This window comes from Chiloscyllium plagiosum, chromosome 9 (assembly GCF_004010195.1).
Source record: "Chiloscyllium plagiosum isolate BGI_BamShark_2017 chromosome 9, ASM401019v2, whole genome shotgun sequence".
NCBI lineage: Eukaryota > Metazoa > Chordata > Chondrichthyes > Orectolobiformes > Hemiscylliidae > Chiloscyllium > Chiloscyllium plagiosum.
Window position 1 is genome coordinate 75,760,899 of NC_057718.1, and position 22,179 is coordinate 75,783,077.

Here is a 22,179-nt window from a genome sequence, read left to right on the forward strand (position 1 = left end):
TGGCTGAATCACTACTCATACACATGCTTGGCTGCAGCTTGTTTGCAAACTACAAATCAATTACTGCTTGATCAAGCAGCTGTGAAAACCATGGGTGTCAGGTTGCTTGCTTTTGAAACCTGGAATAATCTTTCAGCAATCCTAGGTTTTTAAAATTATTCTTTTCCCATTTCAATCCATAATCACAAATTCAGAAAAATAAAAATAGTGATCTTTACATCATTTAAACTATTCCACATTGTAGTAAGATCCATATTCTTACCACTTTCTTATTAAGGAGGCTACACAGAGATTTTAAGTTTAAAAAATTTCTCTATTTAATCTAAGGAATTTCTGAAACCACTATTTCTAAATTATATCATTTAAGTTTTATGACATGAAATTTTTAATTCTTTCTCACTATATTCTTCCTGCAGCCTCTGATGATCTCGACCAATTGGCTCCCAACTTGGATCCGACTCCCACCGAACTGGTATGCTTTGCATCCTATGAATTTCTTCAACAGAATTTTAAACAATGTTATACATCAGTCCCTGAGTGTCATGTTTACAGAGTGATCCTTCATTCTGTCAGGTTCTTTATGTTTAGCTGCCTATGTGTAGATTGATAAGGGTCGATGCATAATGTAGATTTTGGGACATTTTTCTCCTAGCAGCCACCAGCCAATTCTCGTCCTCTTCAGGTTAAAACAATGAACATTAGCCAAAGGCAGGGTGGAACATAGAGAGAAAAGTCAGTACATACAGAATTCACCAGAGGAATTCCCGTCAGATTTGCCTCTCTGCAATCCACCCATGTGATGCCAAGGAGATATGGACAACTTGTTAGTTTAGACTCAGTATGAGCTTAGAGAATTAACTGAGGCAGATCATTGAGAAAGCAATAGTCAATTCAAGTCTTTATAAATGGATAAGTGAATAGCTTTTAAAATGCAGCAAACAGCTTGGATATATACTAACAATAGTTGGGGTGGGATGGATCTATTAAATAGGAGACTTTGATACTACAAGAGAAAGTAAAACGTATGTGCAAGTGCAATTTTTAACAAGGAGTGCTCTGGTGTCAAACATGACAATGGTGAATTCTTTAAATACTGGTCTCTCCATTAAAGTTACCAATGACTTTCCTACCATTCCACTGGTATGGAACAAAGCATCACCGGTGTTTTACATTAACAAAGACAGCCCAGCAGGAAGGAGAAGAAGGGTACATGGAAGGGGTTAGGGAACCAAAACCAGTGTCGGGGAAGGTTTTGAACTGGGGAAGCTGTAAGGAAAATGGCAATGCTGAAACATTGAAGGGACAACAAGTTCCAGAATTAAATTGGAATTAAAGAAGCAAGTAGCACTAATATTTTCTGCGGAACAATGATGTATTTTTCAAAAGTATGTTTTCTCTTTTTTTAGGAGAGTCATTTAAGTCCAGCGATCACTGGAGATTTTGTGGAGGACAAGTTGATGGAGAAGATTCCAGCCATCCCTTCAGAAGGAAAACTTGATGAAACCATTAATGAAGTCATAACTGATACCATAGTACAGGTTACACGGATAGATCCCACCCAAACTGGAGCCACTAGTGTCCCAGATGATCTGCCAAGTCAACTACTTGTGACAGAAACATTACTTAATGTCCCACTGGAAACATTCTTAGATAAAGAGACCACATCTGTGCCACCGACTAGTTCTAATGGAGGTGTGACTGAAAGTGGACACCAGATCAGTAGTCTGACATTTACAACCACGGTTGTAATGACTGGTGATCTCTTAGTTACAGAAGAGATTAGCATATCCACCTCTGTTTCATCTGATATGCAACAGATGACTATGGATGAAAACATAACTGGTGTCATAGTTTCTGCTACAGATCAGCCCGAATACATGGTAGAGACCAAACCAACAATTACTGAAGGAACCATCAGTGACATGGCTACCTCAACTGTACAGGTTGAACACATGCAGGAAACTGAACTACATTGGGAAATGGAAGAGGATGTTGCTACTGATAAGGTTATTGGTAGGGCTACATCTCCTCCAACTGTGCAATCTGAGCACAAAGAAGAAATAAAGGAGGATGTTACGCTGGATGAAAATTTAATTAGTACCACAGATTCTGCTGTACAGCCTGAACATTCCCATTCAGCTGCACAGGTTATCACCGAGGAGACAGAAGGCTTTGCTGCTCGGAACATCACAGAATCTCCTACTGCACAGCCAGTCAATCAGAATCTGTCCTTGGATGCACAGATTCAGCAACTAGCAGAACAACACCACAGCAATACATTGCCTCCTTACATAAAGGAAGCCCTTCCACACCAGGATGAAGAAAATGTGGAGTCAAACATTATTGAACAAGCACAGCAGTCCAGCGAAATCATTCACACTACAATCTATCCATTTATTTTCAATCAGGAGACAATATCTAATACTATGGCAGGAACTTCAATAGAAGATGACCAGGGCATCAGTATAACAATCCCTCCATCCCAGGAAACTACGAGTGACAATGGAATTGGATCAAAATTTGATGCAGGAGCAATTGATATCAGCATAATGCCAGGCTGGACATCATCACAAATTGGTATAAGTAAGGCAGAAGGTGAGTCTTTTATTTTGAGATATTGCATTTTCCACAAGGGAAACTGTTACACCAAAGATCCAGATAAAAGGTGAGCAACTGATTTCGACCATGAGAACCAGACCATACCAGCACAAGAATATACTAATACAACACTGTACTGGACTGTGCAATGCTAATACAGCACTATATGAGAAAATCACAAGCCAATACAAATCATACCACTGTCACACCATTTTGGAATAGGGCCAGACTCATATAGGAAAATCCCAGCACAGGATTAAACCAAGCGAGGAGCATACAAGCAGAGCACTAAACCACAGAAATCTAAATTAGCAGAAGACTATCAAATTAGTCCACAAACGTATCAGGAAGGTGCTACACCTGCAACAAATTAAATCAGCACAGGACCATACCCATATGGCACAAGACCAGTATTGAACGATTCCGTTACCTGGATATTTCAGTACTGTTCCTTGTGTAAAAGATCATGCTAGTCTAGGGCCATATCATACAAGACCACACTAGTACAGGACTGACCAACACAACACCTCACTGGTGCCGGTTCCTTCCAGTACTGGATGGTACCACACAGGACCTCATCAAAACATAACCGCATAAGTAAAAAACTTTGCTTTATTGACCATTGGATGTGAACCTGGTACCTATCCCTAATTCCCTTGAGAAGGTGTGTGATGGCATATTGTCCACTTACCTGGATGAGTGACGCTCTATCAACACCCAAAAAGCTTGACTCCAAACTAACATTCCCGAAAAGCAGCGCATGAGTGCATAGCTGCTCCAAAGGTGGAACACATGCTGATCGTGGGATTGAGTCCTGGTTTTATGAAGTCACTGTCTCAGAAGCCTATGCAGCTAGTAAGAAAATTGGAAGGAATGCTGCACCCAGCAGAACAAACCAGCCTACTTGATTAACATCTCATTCACAACCTTAAACATTTCTCCATTTACAGTAGTGAGTAGCATCTGCAAGGTTTACTGCAGAAACCCACCAAGCCTTCTTCAACAGCAGCTTGTAAACCCACAACCTATACCAGCTCAAAGGACAATGACAGCAGATACATGGAAACACCACCATTTGTAAGTTGTCTTTTAAGCCACACGTCATTCTAATTTGAAAAGATATCATTGTTCCTTCACTGGGACCTGTCAATATCCGAAAATGCACTCCCTAAGAGTATTGTGAGTTTACATATACCAGATGGATTGCAATGTTTCAAGAGGGTGCTACACTTCACCTCACAAAAGAGCAGCGTTCCAAAAGCTTTTGGTTTCAAATAAACCTGTTGGACCATAACCTTTGTCATGTGACTTCTGACCTTGTCCACCCCAATCCAACACCAGCATCTCCACATCATATTCCATAAGGAATTGAATTAAAGGTTCAAGAAGCACACCCATGTCTTGCTCCCTCATACATCTGATGGTCATATGATATTTATTTATAACACAGTTGTACAATTGTGTTGAAATTTCTGAAATTAGTCAATTTGGAATTGATGTCCCAATTCTTATAGCAGGCATTGCATTAGGGTGTCTGATGTAATGGAGCTTGAACTGCGTAGCATGAAGCATCATAAGACAGCTCCTTGAGAATCTTGCAAGTGCATAAAGAAATATCTTTTGATGATAACACACTAATCACACACTGATGGAGAAGAAGACTTTGTGCTTAATGAGTACCCTTGTTTGATCTGGAGATACGCAGACCATCATGTATGTGCAGTCAATGATGGTCAGGTTGCATAGGAAACCAGCGAGAAATGCAAAGTTAAGCACCCACTCGATCTGACCAGTGTTGTTATAGGCAAAGTTCATATAATTTCTGGATTTGGTAAACAATCTATTAGCCAGTTGTCTCATGCATTAACAGGTGGCTGAGTGAGAGACCCACAATATGTCTCTGACCAGGTTGATAGCAATTCCATAGCCATTAACACTTGACCAATAGGTTCAGCAGGAAGCCTGTAGCCTTTCGGGAGTCTGCCAATACTTGTTACCATTAGATGTGAGAACCTAAGCCAACAGGTAAAGGCCTGTGCTTGTTGACCTTGTTTTATGGGCAGTGCTTCTTGCAGGGTATACCTCACTGTCCCTTCCCTCTCTATTGTCAAGTTGCAGATCTCTAACAGCAGCTTGTTACTGATCCTGCAGGCAATAATTTTCTGAGGTCTAATCAAAGGTAGCCAGTGTATTGCTGTCATTCCCAATATTTGTCACCACTCGCCACAACAATGTTAGCTTTCTGAGAGGTCTAGAGAACCAACACTCTGCCATGCAAATAGTGCCTTCAGAAAGTTAGATTTTTCAGCTGCACATTTTCTTGTTAACCTCCTACTGTTGCTGCTACTGATCATCATGTTATTTGCCTGTTCAGGTACATAGTTATTTGAAAATTGCATTACAGGTAGACAGGGTGGTTAAGACGGTGTTTAGCACACTTGGAGACATGTGGAATCAGAATTAGCTTTATTGTCACATGTACTCACATGAGTACAGTGAAAAATGTACAAGTCACCACTCATTGTACCATCTTGGATACTAAGGTACCTAAGCACAGATAATTAAATTAGAAAAATTAGAAAAACAAAGAAATAAAAAGCTCCGCATTAGGTACAAAAATACAAAAACTCAGGAATAAATTAGAAAAAAAATTAAAAGTTCAAAATTCAATTCAAGCTTGGAGAACACAATGGGTATCTCTGAAAGTTTGAGAATTCAAGACTTCAGAAGAGCCCATTGTTTTATGCAGCAATGAATAATTCCGATTCACATAATAGCGTTTCAGGTTTGACCTGTACAAGACAAACTTAGCAGCAATTTCAAGAAGAATTCTGAGAAATGTCATTGGAGATAGGTTTCTCAACAGAGAGACCTAAGAAGGCAAACAAGCTGAAGAACTGCAGAATTACACTAAAGTATCAAAAGCTATAACCTGCAGTGCTATAAAATAAAATTAGAAAGGCCTACACTCTCTGCCAGAACTTGTTCAGCTCAGTCCACAGTGACCAAAACAGCTACACAAGCCATCACTGCAGCTAAATTTTAACCTCAGATTTTCAATCTTGGAATGAGAAAACATCAAACAATGACAACAGAATGAATTTGATTTTATCTTTATAAGTAGCTTTTTTCTGTACCTACGTTTTGTCTCTAGTTTGAGGTGCTAAAGTAATTTCTTTTACTTTAATAACCTACAACTGTGGTATTATGATATTTAAATCCCTTTTGAGGTAAAGACTTAGACTTTGCTGCCTTTTTAAAATTGAAACACTTAAAAAAAACTGAAACTGAAGTGGTGTCTTAAGGCTTAACAAATTTGCAGTGCAGTTAATGATATGGAGTGGTGACGGTGAAGGAGAGAGGATTGGTTGTGTTGCTCAGTGGAATTAACCAGCTGTTAAGCCAGGTATTACATCTGACAATCTCCAGGCAAGTATCTAACTAAGTGCTGCATTTCTAGCCCATATGTCTGCCCTGAGTTCAGTACCAGAGACTTACACAAAAGGTTTCAGTCCATCAGAAAATGAATGTTTCTGAGCCGTTTCCACCTATGTACAAAAACATGACTTCTGAAGCATCCTGAGGTGCATCTCCTGACATATCTTCCACCTTGACAATCCAGAAGATGTAGGCCAATATTTGTGATGTATTTGTATTATACCTATAAATGTGCAAAGCCTAATGTTTTCTTTAAGCTCCAAGATTTTGGACATGTCTGAAAAAGCAAAATATAGGAACAGTGCATGATTAAAATTATCTAATCTGAATATTCCTTTCATTTCAGAATCTCGACGTCAATTTTTGACAGACCATCCATCTCCTCTTGACAGCTTAGGAGAAACAGCTGAAGAAAATGTTGCCACACCATTATTAACAAGTGACATCTCACAAGCCCAGATGTCAGCAACAGACAGTTTGACAGATCAAGAGCCCACTCCACTCAAATTTACAACACCAAAAACAACAACCACTCAACGTAGAAACTCATTAACAGGCTCTCCAGTTTCATCCCTGCCAGTAGCTGTTATGCTGCCAACCTCTGAACAGCTTCACTCTACAGGCAGGAGTCAGTTGGACGGTGAGACCAATATCTCTCCCAATGTGCTGCTCACAACTGCTGCTCCTCAGAATTCCAGTAATGAAACTACAGGTTTTGAAACAGGAGAAGAAGATATTAGAGATGAATTTATTATTGGGGATACAGAGACTGTAGGCAGCACAGACATACTGGATGGAGGTAAGCATAGTACTTCCTCCATCACATCTCCGCCTCCTCTGAAATATTTAACATCAAGCTCCTTGACGTCTGCTCCCTCTAAAGAACTGGTGGTGTTCTTCAGTTTACGAGTCACTAACATGTTGTTTTCTGAAGACCTTTTCAATAAGAGTTCCCCGGAATACAGGACACTGGAACAACAATTCCTTCAACTGGTAAGTGAATGGCTTTACAGTGTTTGGAATAATTTAGTCCTCCAGTATTTGGTTCTCTATTCTCAGGAGGCAGGTGGACATATGTGTAAGAATCCTTTTAAGAATTATGAATTTGCAATAATACATAGACTAACAAGTTACCATTTGTGCAGCACTCCCAAAGTTTCATTCCATTTGGAGAATATATAACAAGTTGAAACATCACCATTTTGCACCATTGTCAAAAGTTAGATTTAGTTTCCCCACATGTGTATCTAAAGTCAATTGCTTTTGATACTTCCACATTGACCCAATGTAAAATGGTTGTATCTACATACTGGTCTGGGAATATATATGGGCAATGGCAACAATAGAAGCAGAGCAATGTCTACAGAGAATTTCACTTAGAAAAGTTCAATATGGTAGCCTAATCTCCCATACTCTGAAGTTCACTTGGATAACTTCCAACCACTTTCCTCCTTTAGTGCCCTTTAAAACCAAATTCTTAATTTATTTTTTTAAAGAACTACAACTACTGCATGTGAATCCCTTTAGGCATTTCACTATTATATACAATGTACAATGTTTACGCATATTTACACACCACAATATTCATGTAGTTTTACACTTGCAATTTCATTCAGTCAATTTCCGAAGTACAGTGCCCTCATCATACACACCTTCATCTAGTCATCTTCCATGAAATATCAGCACAGACTTTAATGATGGAAACAAATACAATATGCAATCGAGAGTATCAAGGTTAATCGATAGTCCATCAGACCTCAGTATGCCTGGATAATATCCCAAGTCTATTGTTCTGTACATACTTCTACACAACTTGCAAACTGATTTAATAATTTGCATTATAAACAGAAATGAAACTGGCAACTATGTAAGGAAGGTTGTTAGGTTTTCAAACATTAAGCATCAGTGATATGTTTCAGGATGAAAGATACCTGGCCAGCAAAATTTATTGTACAAAATGTGAAAAGTAAATTGACTAAATCTAGTCCATTGTGAGAAAGTTTTGAACCAATAAAGTCATTGTAAAAATGTTAACAAGGCTAATCAAGTGTATTGAAATGCAATTGAATATAAATTAATCAGATGAATTTAAGCTCCACAATCTGATTACTAATAAAGCCAAATGTGATATGCAAGTTGTAGTTAAAATAATAGCTAGATAACTGAATATTAAGATATCAGAATTATCTGGAGAAGCACAATGAGATGAACATATATGCAATGGAGAAAACAAAATGGGGAGGAGACATACACCTGGTATTAAAATAAAGTCAGGATGATCATAAATGTAACTAGGTCCAGGCTGTTCTAACACTCTCTGATGCAGCAACTATCTGTAGTCCAGCACCCATCAAACTTCCCTTTCTCCCTGTTATAATGTCTAGTGGCCTGCTCTGACCTTTATTCATACTACTTTTTAGTTAGACTTTATTCAGTTTCAGTACTGTCTTTTTATATCCAAAATCATTCATCTATTTGTTATGTGATTGATTAAAGTCAAGCTGAATTATTTTCTTTTGAAGTGTTTGTGCATTGAATATACATGATCTCCCATATGCCAGCAAATTCTGTGATCTGGCAAAAGCCTAATCCCGAGACTCCCAGATTAAGAAGGAACAAGATGTATTTTAATTTAAATTATGATTTGCTACAGAAAGAAAACAAAATTACCAATGCTTGACATTGTTTTCATCAATGTGTTGCTGGAAAAGTGCAGCAGGTCAGGCAGCATCCAGGGAACAGGAAATCGACGTTTCGGGCATAAGCCCTTCTTCAGGAATGAGGAAGGTTTGTCCAGCAGGCTAAGATAAAAGGTAGGGAGGAGGGCTTTCCTGAAGAAGGGCTTATGCCCGAAACGTCGATTCTCCTATTCCCTGGATGCTGCCTGACCTGCTGCGCTTTTCCAGCAACACATTTTCAGCTCTAATCTCCAGCATCTGCAGACCTCACTTTCTCCTCATTGTTTTCATCAATCCATGGGCCATAGATGCCTCTGCCCTTAAAAGTATTGGTAGCAGAGACTGCAGCATTGTCCTTATGAGTCAAAGACTCTTCTCATTCTGAGGACTCCTTCCACTGTGTAGTGTGGCATTACAACAATACTAAATGGAACAAATGCAGAACAAATTGGGCATCTTGAAAATAAGCATCCTTGAGGCATTATGGGCCATCAGCAACTGTAGAATTTCACCACAATTTGTATGTTCTTGGCCAGAATAGTCCTCACTTTAACATTACTACCAAACAAGGGAACATGCAGCACGAGGCATAACTAAAAGTAAGGTGCCACCTAGTGAAGATACAACACAGGGTTGTTTGCATGCTAGCTATTGGTACACCCAAGCAATTCCACAACTAATGGAACATATGGAAGCACTTCAATCCTTCCAACTAGAGACGGAGGCTCCAAAACATGTCCATCTTTGACAATGGAAGTGTCTTTAGCATAGCTGTGCTGGGAAAGGCTCACAACCGTGTTCAGTCAGCAGATGATCTATCATTAAGAAGACATCAGGATCACAATGTAAGTCTTTAACAAATTTGATTCAGTCCATGTTATATCAAAAAATGACTGAACATTTTGGATATAGCAAAAGCTATGAGCCCTAACAACATCACAACTGTGGTGCACCAGAATTATCTATAGCCATAACCAGATAGATCCAGTACAGAGACAGCTGTGACATCTATTTGACAGGGTGGGAAATTGATGCAGTATTTCTTGTCCACAGGAAACAGAACATATTCAGTTACCATAATGTGATATCAGCCTACTTTTAGTCATTAGCAGAATGACAAGATGTGCTGTCAACAGTGCTGTCAAGTGGCACTTACTCAGCAATAAATTACTCACTGATGCTCAGTTCAGGTTCTACTGGAACACTTGACTTCAGACTTCATTTCAGCCTTGATTCAATAAAGTAGAAGTTGTTGAAAAAGTTCAGCAGGTCTGGCAGCATCTGTGAAGAGAAATCAGAGTTAACATTTTGGTTCCAGTGATCCCTTCCTCAGAATTAATGGCAGCTAGGAAAATGGTGGTTTATATGCAGAAGGTAGGGTGGGGGGAGGGGTAAGGAATAAACAATAGGTGGGTATGGGGCCCAAAAGAGAGAGAAGAACAGTTGGACAGGCAAAAGAGTGAATAACAATCTGACTAAGAGAGTGAATAGCTGTTACTGGAGACTGTTAGTGGCTAACAATAGGCAGTATAATGGTAGACTCCATGATATCAAGGCCTGGTGTGTGGGGTTGGGGGCTAGGACATGGGACAGCTCATGCCCTAAAATTATTGAACTTGAATTAAGTCCAGAAGGCTGCAGGGTCCTCAAGCGGAAAATGAGGTATTGTTCTTCCAGCTTGTGCAGAGCCTTGCTGAAACACTGCAGCAAGCCTGAGAGATATGTCGGCCAAGGAACAGGGTGATGTATTAAAGTGGCAGGCAACTGGAAGCTCAGGGTCTTTTCTGCGAACAGAATGTAGATATTCTACTAAGCGGTCACCCAATCCATGCTTCAATTCCCCAATGTGGAGGAGACCACATAGAGCAGGGAATGTAGTGGACTAGATTGTGTGAAGTGCACGTCAAGTGCTGCTTCACCTGGAAGGTATGTTTGGGGCTTTGGATACTGAGGAGGAAGGAGGATAATGGGCAGGTGTTACACCTTTGGCGATTGCAGGGGAGGGGCATAAAATAGTATTTGACCGAACTTGTTGTCTGGAGTCCTTTATAAGATTAAAGTCAATGGAAAAAAAGAAAGATAGTTGTATGTTGGAGGCCAATTCAAAGATATATTGTAGGAATTCCTCAGGGTAGCATCCTAGACCTATCCATCTTCAGTTGCTTCATCCCAGAAAGAAAAGCCAGTAAAACACATTGGTCTGACAACATAGAGCTCCAGTATGTTTATTTCCAAATATTATTGTTCTTTTACTGGTTTTACACACAAATCATCCTTTGTGTAGCGAATTTGCCACTCATGTCTTTTTTAAATCTGTTTCCTCTCACCTTAAAAATATGCCCCCCTAGATCGAAACCCCCCATCCTAGAGAAAAGACACCTACCATTAACCCTATCTATGATCCAGGATAACGCATACCACTTGATCAGCATCCCACCCAACAAGTTAAACATTTACTTGTTTGAATACCACCACATTATGGCTCTACTAACCAGCCAATCGTCAGAACTCCTTCTATCAGCACTTTTCAAATGAGTGACCTCTACAAATCTTTGGATGTCAAGGACAGCAGCCACATAAGAACCTCACTATCTGCAATTTTCCCTCCAAATCAAAATCAGGCTAACTTGGAACTTTATCATCATTTCTTCACTGCTGCTGAGTCAAAAAGCTGGAACAATCTCCCTAACAGCATTGTGGGTGCACCTGTACGAAATAGATTGCAGCAGTTCATAAACACAGTTCACCACAGACTTCTCTAGGGGCAGCACGTTGGCACAGTGATTAGAACTGCTACCTCACAGCACCAGGGCCGCGGTTGACTGTCTGTGTGGAGTTTGCACATTCTCCCCTTGTCTGCGTGGGTGTGGTCTGGATTCCTCCCACACTCCAAAGATATGCAGGTTAGATGAATTGGCCATGCTAAATTGCCCATAGTGTTAGGTGCATTAGTCAGAGGGAAATGGGTCTGGGTGGGTACTGTTCCGACGGTTGGTGTGGGCTTGTTGGGCTAAATGGCCTGTTTTCATACTGTAGGGAAACTAATCATAACTAGTGAAGGGTAGTAAATAACATCCCAAAATGAGTAAATTAAGAAAAGCTTTTAAATTGAGTTATTTAAAACAGTAATGTGATTCAGTAGAAGATAAATCAAGCAAATATTCCCTGTAGTGCAGAAATTTCAGAATTAAGGGGTATAATCTGAAAACCAGAACTTGGCCATTCAGGGGTGAAATCAGGAAGCACTTCTTTACACAAAGATCAATCAAAAGCAAGAGCCCTCACACCAATAAGACTAAATGTTTAATCAATTTTAAAAACTTAGAATATTGAGATGGATAGATTTTGTTGGTGAAAGGCATCAAAGAATTTGAAGAAATGGGTAAGTGAGTTTGAAAACTGCAATGTTCTGATTGACAGAACAGACTCAAGGGCTGAATGACCTTTGCCTGTTCTTACTGAAGATTGTATACTGAGGAAGGAACACACAACTTATATTTATGATTATTCACGTTCCTCAGTAGATTTAATAGATTGGGAGATTAGGTGTCAGCACCTTGGAAGGAACTGCCACAAGTGTGCAAATTGTTTGGTATGCAAATCCAGCTGCAAGCACATTTATCACAAGGATTTTTCTTATTTAATCAAGTCTATTACTATGCAGACTAATTATTTGTGCCTATCCAAAATTTCAAGCAATTGTATGTAACATATTTCCACTTAGACAACGGCAATACAGTTATCCTATAAATTGTAAGATGACTTGATCTATAAGAGGATATTAACTTCACATTGACAGATATCCTACGTTTGAGTCTTGAGACTGTCAGCTGTATTTGATATATTTGGCTTCTAACTAATAATGCATACCCACTGGGGAAGATTGGTATTGTGCATTCAAATCTCTCACAACAAATGTGGAATAGTGGAGGACAATTTAGACAGAAACCAGTCAAGAATGGAAAGTAAGTGTGGGATCACTTAAAATAAAGGCAGCAACTGTAGTCTTATGACCTTACTACCATAATCTGATATTGACCTGTCTTTTGAACAGGCAAACAGTTTGGTCTGGGACACATACACACACACACAGACACACGCACAGTCTTTTGGGATAGCAATATTAGTAAAAGGTTTAAGCAGGAAAGCAAGGACAGTTTCTTCATTAAGTTACACATGACAGTGTTTGACATGACAGGTGAATCTGCCAATTTCAAAAAAGACTGAGGCAAGTAAAGATTTACAAGTTTTAGTTTAGATTTCCATACAGACCAAAAGTTCTTCCTGATTACATAATGAGGCTCCCTTTGTGCACAACTGTCCCTCTTTTCCCAAAGATAAGCATTCCCTCCATTACTTTGCTGATTGTCAGAGGTTCCTGCTGGTCCTTAGCTGGAGAATCGTGCTCTCCAAATTCTTGCTTTCCTCACTAATCAAATAAACTGAGTTGAAATTTCAGGTCCCACTGGACAGGTTCTGATTTTGGAGGTAGAACACAGACTACAAGCACTATGAGGGATACACCAGTGAATGGATTTGGTCAAATGCAGTGAGCCCTAAGGAATAAGCTGTGCCCATGTAAGTGAGTGGTGTAGAGTGAGACTTTACCATTGGCATAGTACGGGTTGTGAGGAGAGTGGGCAAATGTAATGGACAATCCAAGTGATCCTCACCTCACTGCATGGGCATAGAAGTAGGTTGTCACTGACAACAAGAAATCATGTTTCAGATTTTGGGTCTAGTCATGTTGAGGAGCAACACTTCTGCAGGAAGGGCTGACCTCTTTCAACAGGAGGGCCCAGGAGAGAAACACACAGGATAGAATATAATGATATCATCAGTATAGTCTGTCCTGGAAAATGTGGTGCTATACCTGGTGATAATTGAGAACTAGTGATGGAGGAGACGGCAATTCTCCAGGGAAATGCTCTCTGAGATTTCTGATCTCATCACCAAAGACCTCACATCTCACAACACAGCACAACCCTGCCAGTAGCATCAAAACATTGCAGTCTTGAACATTTTTGCTTCTGATTTTCTACAAGATCAGCTCTAGACTTTGGTTGCATCTTACAAATGCATGCAAACCACTGTATCTCATTGGTCATTGACATCCTACTTGCCAGAATTGGACCACGCATTCATTTCCAGATACTCAGTGCCTTGCTGGCTCTAAAAGCAGGGGGTTCCACTTCCAACGTTGCACTTGCGGGGAATACAGAGAATCATTTCTTTAATCTATGCAACTATTAATATCTCCACAGGAAGGCCTTCCATTCCCTCAATGTCCAATAAGTCCATGATCACAACAAGAGCTTCCAACATGTATGCACTCATTTTCTGGCAGCTAACATTATTGTCTTATCAGTCTATGCTGGTACAGCTCTTCACTTCAAGCCGCAACTTCTGCTAGTGGTTCTGAGGGGATAAGGGAAACTCCTTGAAGAGATGCCTACTCATTCCATTACAAGAGGCAAAGTTACATGAATAGAGGTAATGCAATCAAAGCCATTTACTCACTTGGAGCAGTACTGAACTGGCCATCTGTTTTCTGAAGGTATGGTTCATATGCTTGGCTGGTTAGGTGGCACACTGCAACTTTCTCCTGTAAGATTCTCACCCATTGTGATGCTCTGCTGCACTCTCCATAACATGATCCTGCAGAATGTTGCAGCGTGCATAAAAGGTACAACCCTGCAAGGACACAACTCATTGGAGAAAGAGGAGCAGGACATGGAGGAGGAGGAGGCAGTGATAGATAACTACGCAGGGTGGTGGCCAGGCCTGCCCTGAGGCTTGAAACCCTGATCAGGATGCCGTCAACATCAGAAATCATCTGATTCAAGCCACTGAGCTCCTGTAACCCAGGATGAGCAGCATTGACTGCAACTCTCTCTGAGCCAAAAAGGATGGTGCCAACACTACCATTGCAAATACAAACTGGCACACATAAAGTGTCACCACAAACCAAGGGTGCACAACCGCCCAGATGTTTCACTGTCACCTTTGATGTACACCTCCTCTCCTTCACCACTTTATGCATTTGTTCTTATTCCACCATTAAGAAAGGGAGTTTCACCTGTATTCCAATCCATTTGCGAAAGTGCTCTGATTCTCAAGCCCACTGTTCCTGGGTTTGCCACAGCATTTAATTATTTAATCAAGGCACGAAAATCGCTAATTAATCTGTCTGTTGGAATCAAGTTAACAGGAAATAGTGAGCAGCTTGCTGTACTTAACACAAACTATTCTTTATTATAAATAGGTAAATTCTAATCATGACTAAATAGCTAGGAACTATCAAGATACTAGTTAAAACTTTAACCTCCTATTTAAAAGCCACTGCATGCTCATAGATATAGATAGACACAAATGAGTAAAAACATTGATTTATTGGGTGGAGGGTATTCAAAAGCACAGTCCACAGAGCTAGAACATAGAACATAGAACAGTGCAATAACTGGCCATTCGGCCATGGTGTTGTGCCGGACATAACACCAAATTAAACTAATCATTTCTGCCTGCACTTAGCCAAAATTCCTCCATTCCTTGTATATTCTTGCGCATACCTAAAAGCAGCTTAAATGCCCCTAACATATCTGCCTCCACCACCACCACACTAGCAGCATATTCCAGACATCTGCCACTCTCTGTGTAAAAAGACTTGCCCCTCACATCTCCTTTGAACTTGCCCCGTCTCACCATAAATGTATGCTCCCTAATATTAGACACTTCAACTCTGGGAAAAAGATTCTGATCATCAACCCTATCTATGCATCTCATAATTTTATAAACTTCTATCAAGCCTCTCCTCAACCTCTGCCATTCCAAAGAAAACAACTTTAATTTTTCTAGCCTCTCCTTAAAGCTCATACTCTCTAATCCAATTCATTGAGTTCACTGAGATGTTCTTTTGACTCACCAGCACGTCTATTTTCCCTTTCTCTAGGTTCTTTCGTGACTTTCAGGGGGCACAAGCAATTGATACATGAGCTACAAAGTTTCTTAGTTTACTGGTTAATAGCAACAGCTTACAGCAACTGGTAGGAGAAAACAACTGGTTTCTCCAGGCTGTACCTACTTTTACTGTACAGAGGGAGAGAGAGAGAAACTACCTGCCGTTCCAGCAGTCTGAAGGCTTCTCAGTAAATCAGTCAGACTCATGAGCTGTTTATTGAAATCCCCCATACAGTGTACTTTTTGTGCCCTTTCTACCCTTAGTGCTGCACAGATTTATCAATCGAGGGTAGGTGGTATATAGTAGTCAGCAGGAAGTTTCTTTATCTGTGTCTGACCCGGTGCTATGAGACTTCACAATGTTCGGAATCAATGTTGAAGACTCTTAAGGCAGTTGCCTTCCCTTTGTATACCAATGTGCTACCACCTCTGGTGGGACTGTCATTCCAGCCAGAGAAAGTGAGGACTGCAGATACTGGAGATCAGAGTCGAAAAGTGTGGCACTTGAAAAGCACAGCAGGTCAGGCAGCGTTCGAGGAACAGGAGTATCGCCCCTTCACCAAGGGCTTATGCCAATCAACATGTCCAGAGATGTTACTACACACCTCTGCTACAGGTCAGGCTTGAACCAGACCCTCCTGGTCATAGGAAGACTTGCTATTGCTGCACCACAGGAGCCCATAAGTGATAGAGGTCACAGGTTTGAAAGACCACCAACCTACACCCAAGTCAATTAAGGAGTGCCCATGTGAAATGTGAGCCCACTGGCTGATCTCTACCAACCAGTCCTCACCCAACCATTTCTGGAAATGATTCTGACATCTTCTATCCCAAGAGGTGAGTCCGATCCAATTGTCTGTTAGGAGTCCATGATGTTTATTGAAATAATGTTGGATATCCATTGCCCAATTTATGGATTGCCTTTACCATGAAGATGCCATTTAATCTCCCAATTACAGAATTATATCTGACCAAAATAAATGAGGAAAACAAAAAATAGAAAAAGAAAGCTACACTCATAGAGTGCATCCTACATCCTCAGGTCATGCTGAACCCTGTATGGTAGGATTTATTTTTTTCTGAAAATGTTGCTATTGTTGTAATGTAGGATTAGATTGTTCATGAGCAGGTTGACACAATGAACAAGTAACTGTTTTTTTCAGTTCTATTCATTATGGGATAAATGTTAACCAGAACACCCCTTCACCATCATATCCAGTTTTTGAATGTTATGAAATATTTTACACCCAGCTAAGTGGACTGCTGAGGCTTCAGTTTAAACCTTCATAGCAGTTTCCACATTGCAAGTCTGCTAAAGAACTGTATTGGATATTTCAACATAAAGCATGTATTGAAGTCTGTCAAGAATGATGTGAACCCATGACCATCTAGCAATCTGCTACCACTAATGGATAAAATAGTAAATATCCTGGAAAATACCAGTTAAGTGGAATTGGGATAGACTTATTTGAAGGTAATGATTTTTCTTTGTCTTTGTAGTTGTTACCATACTTGCAGACCAATCTGACTGGATTTAGACAACTGGAGATTTTGAATTTTCGGAATGGCAGTATTGTTGTAAACAGCAAGATGAAGTTTGCCAAGTCTGTGCCATACAACGTCACCCAAGCAGTCTACTGTGTCTTGGAAGACTTCTGTAATGCAGCAGCCCAAAGGAATAACCTGGAAATCGACAGATATTCTCTGGATGTGGAACCAGGTAAATGTGTAACCATCGATTCAGATTTTCTGCTGGGAGGCTAAATTTTGAAAGGGCTCAAAAAACTGGAGGCAAACAGAATGTATGTTACGTTTTCAGTGTATAGGTTAATGATTAATGATCTTTAAAATCCCAAGCCTACAGTTCATGGAAGCAGTGAAATCAAAGTGCTTACTACTAACCTCAAAGCCCCATAAAATCTCTGCCACATGGATTTCACCTTTTTTTGATGTTACATTAATTGAGGCGGAAAATCAAGGAAATCCCCACACACACAGCAACATTGATGTCATCAAGCAAGTGAAGCAGCCAATCATGGTGAAGACTTCTTAATCCGTGTCTAGGAAATAAATTGCACTGATTATTTTTCATTTTTTTCTAAATATTACATAAAGCAAAATAAAGATTGAAACAGACACACGGGAACAAGATAAAAATTGAAATATCAAATTAAAATAATCTTATCACAAGCCTATGCAGTTTTTGTCGCAATGTAGAAATTTGTTAGCCACAAATACAGATTAACTTTTTTCAGAACTATTATTGCATTAGTATACCACTTAAACCCTCATTACACCTCATTTAAAAGAAGCATAAATTTTGAGGGCATTTTTTAACGGAAGTATTACTATTAACAGAGGCACATTACGTCTGTAGTACAATATGGGGACACCATATCTTTTGAAGAAACAGGAAATTCCTGGCACCAACTTCTGGATAATTGGATTTAATTTTATATATATATGCAGATGGCAGATATTTCTGTCAATTTCACAGTTGCAATTAAACAAGCACTAATATTTTCAACATCAGTATAATCACCATGAATATAACAATAAACTCTGGGCCCATATGCAGATGTCCATGAACTAAATGGACTGAGGTACTGCTAGTTGTTACTATTTAACATATAAGTGTGTCAACTGGTATAACAAGAGGTATCATTGAAAGAATCATGTACCAAAATTTGTCAAATTTAGTTTAAGCGATGCAGTGTATTTGAGAAGGTCCCTATCCATAGCACAGCAGTATATCTGATAAAGCAATTGTCAAACTCAAATTACAAGTTGCAAAATACCAACATTTTAATCTCCCACTAGTGTAGTCATCACAATAAAGTCCGTATTTAAATATGTAAGGATACTAGGCCAACATCCGCACAAGGGTCATCACATTGCAAGATGTTCTGAAGTGTATGGGAATCAATGATTATTCTTCAGGAGACTGCTGTTAACGAGGCTGGAGAAAAACACGGAGACATAAATAAAGAGCTGTTCCTTTTTCTTCTTTTGGAATAATTTTATTTGAGTTATTAAAATATTGGAGAAGACAACTAAGTTTGTTTGGCTTACAGTTAAAATTTGTCAAAAAAGATTCTATTTGTTTCTCAGTTGCCATGGAAATGCAAGGAACAGTGAAGATGGGAATGTCTGGTGACCTGGAGATAATTTGGGGGATGGGTGGTGGGGTGCAATAGGATTGGGTTGTGGCTCTTAAAGGTGCTTCATAATTTCAAGGAAGCATTTAGGAATACATCCACTTAGCGTTGGTGACCTTTATCTGTGAAGTTGTCATCAGTAATGTCCCTGATTATAGTTTGAAAATATGTGTTTATTTAAAATGTTTCCAATAGTTGGATTAATCTGGAATCTCATTTCAGCTGATCAAGCCGATGCATGTAAGTTCCAAGCATGTAATGAATTTTCTGAGTGTCGTGTCAACAAACAGACCGAAGAAGCTGAGTGTGTGTGCTACCCTGGTTATATCAGTGTGGATGGACTGCCCTGCCAGAGCATCTGCAACCTCAGACCAAACTATTGCCTCAACAATGGCAGATGTGAAATAGATCCAGAGAAGGGAGCTGTGTGCAGGTTTGTGACATTGGGGAAAGGCTTGATGAGAAAAGTATATAAATAAAACAAATGTTGTCCAGTTCTTAACATCATGAATGTTACGAATTGTTTTGCACTTTGTTGTTCATTCAAGCAAAAGATTTACACCAGAATAAAGCGTTTTGATATATCATTGTCACATAAGATTGTTCTCAGAATATGACAACTCTAGTGCTTTTATCGCTATAACATCCAGACCCTCCCTCAACATGACTAAGATTGAACTCACATTTATCCAACACTTCTTTCTATGAAATTACTGATCCCATCCGAATGACTTTTTCACTGACTTTGAAGGATTACAAAGAGTCACATATGTATTCTTTTGCTGCTAATTGCTTTTTCATGCCTAATAGTTTCCTCCCTAGCAGCAACTCTCATTAGTGAATTCCAACTTCATCTAGGTCCTGAATATCCAACTTGTCTAGTTACCTGAAGCAAACTGAAAATGAAGACAAGAATAGATTGTTTAATCTGAAGACAAAAATATATTGTTCAATCAAATAAAAAGTTACTTCCAAAATCTGAGCATTGTGATCATCTCTCTTCAATTTGTCCTTCTTCTGTACTGTCAATCTGAAACATAAAAATGATCCAAATTGTCTGGTCTCCTGATTGTCAGAGTCGGGATATATGACCAAGGTGGATGTCAAGGTCCAATGGAAGTCCCATTGTGCTGACCTCAGTGGAAATTGTGGAGAAAGTCTGATGCTCCCCAGGATCCTCTGAAAATGTTCAAGCAATTCTGACAGACTTAGCTGAATAGTTAACTCTGAAATGTTAAACAGAAAACACATATTCTGTCTCCTGGATAACTACACAACTGACTTCCCAATCACTCACATTGACCCACTGACTACCAATGTACCCCTGACTACCCTCCTAATCCAACATGACTAAACTCCCCAACTATCTGACTATCATTTCAACTTACCTCAATCACTCCCCCAACCCACCCACCCACTGAAATATCTACCAACCTCATTCACCTTGCCACCTCACCCATATGCCACTCTGACTGTCATTCTGTCCACCTATTACACCACTCACCTGCCATCTCAACCGCTTAATATTTCACTCAGCCTAGTCACCTGCCCACTTACCTCAACACCTGTCCTCCCATCATATTAATTCATTCACTCATTCACCCATTCATACACTCATTAACTTACCTATTAACCAACGTTCAGCCATTCACCCATTCACTAACATTCACCACTAGACACTTAAACCTAATGTCTAGAAGCTTATGCCACAGGAAGGGGGTAGGTACTGTCTCCACTCTGCCACCCTTCCCCAAAAGTCCCAACTCTGTGGTGCAATGTGCTGTGCTTGGAATACATGGCAAAAAATGCAGAGCAATGTTAAGGCAGTTAAAAGCTTAGGCAAAGTGGCAGTCCATTGATGATTACCACTCCACAAAACACCATGGCCATTATCCTGCATACTTCTCCTTACTGAATCAAAATCAGGGTCTTCTGCATTGTCCCCTCCTCAAATTCATTCTTTCTCAAAACGAATATAATGATCAACTTCTTATCTGACAATCTGTAGCTTCTTAACCTCAGGCTAGCTGTCATCTATCCATTATTTCTTCCCTGTTCATTTTCTCTACTTAAGTGGCGTCTGCATTCTCAGCTCTGGCCATTTACCTTTTTTATCAATTTAAAATAATATCAACATTTTTAAAAAATCCACAATAAAAATAGATGATGAAAATCATCAGTCATAACGTGCACAGAAACAATTAAGGATCAAGTTAAAAGTGCTTCATGGCTGATTGTTCATTTAAAATTAACCATGACCCTATGAAAGGTACTGAAATGTAACTGCATTATTTAGGAAAGGTGGAAGGAAGAAATCAAGAAATTAAAGACATGCTAGTCTAACATCAGCTGTTAGGGGAATTATTGGAATCTACAGTTAAGGAAAGAGACTGAGCACTTTAAAAAAAAGCTTTGAGCTGATAATGAAGTGCAGACATGGACATATACAGATGTAGTCATGTCTAACAGACTTAAGTGATGCTTTTTTGTGGAAGAAACTAAAGTAGTAAGCAGAGACTGGCAATCATTTTAGTTTATATCAGCTTCTCAAAGGCATTTGAGAGGGTTCACATAAAAGATTGTAGTTAAAATTAAAGATCATGGAATTTAAGATAGATTATTGATCTACCTTGGAGTCTGTAAGTGGCATCAGGAGACTGGGAAGTCCAGGAATAATGGATACATGCTCAAATTACAAGGAGAGACAAGTGGTGGCCCGCAAGGATCTATGCTGACGTCTTAACTTTTCATTAGTCATCCATAATTTATTAATAGACTTAAATAATGTAACATGGAACCATCCACCTGGATTTGTCAATGAGACAAAAATTGGTACACAGTAACTTGGGTTGGCTAAATCATAAAATAACAAGACATTTTCGCTTAAGTGAGTGGATAAACTTCAGCAGATGCATTTCAACATGGATGTTAGTCTATTAATTTTTGTCTAAATGTAGATTGATTCAAGTGTTAATGAACTGGTGAAATGTTAGAAACAATAGGGCTCCATTTGAGGGAGGGACGGTGGCTCAGTGGCTGGCACTGTTGCCTCACAGCAACAGAGACCCAGGTTCGATTCCCACCTCGGGCAACTGTCTGTGTGCAGTTTGCACATTCGTCCCATGTCTGCATGGGTTTTCTCCGGGTGCTCCAGTTTCCTCCCACAATCCAAAGATGTGCAGGTTAGATGAATTGGCCATGTTAAATTGCCCATAGTGTGGGGGGACGTGTAGGTTAGGTGCAGTAGACTGGAGTAAATGTAGCGAAGTGGGGGAATGGGTCTGAGTAGATTAGGCAGCGGAGGGTCAGTGTGAACTTGTTGGGCTGAAGGGCCTGTTTCCACACTGTCG

General features: G+C 39.7%; 1 protein-coding gene across 2 annotated transcripts in view; it reads left to right on the forward strand.

The window, feature by feature from the left end:
- Positions 1 to 22,179, forward strand: part of LOC122552950 (interphotoreceptor matrix proteoglycan 1-like) — a 139,316-nt gene that overhangs the window by 90,288 nt on the left and 26,849 nt on the right. For both annotated transcript variants that reach the window (XM_043696237.1, XM_043696238.1), the window contains exons 10-14: positions 417 to 472; positions 1,407 to 2,595; positions 6,383 to 7,029; positions 17,172 to 17,391; positions 19,052 to 19,262. In XM_043696237.1, the coding sequence (XP_043552172.1) occupies positions 417 to 472; positions 1,407 to 2,595; positions 6,383 to 7,029; positions 17,172 to 17,391; positions 19,052 to 19,262 (2,323 nt within the window). The remainder of the gene's footprint in view (positions 1 to 416; positions 473 to 1,406; positions 2,596 to 6,382; positions 7,030 to 17,171; positions 17,392 to 19,051; positions 19,263 to 22,179) is intronic.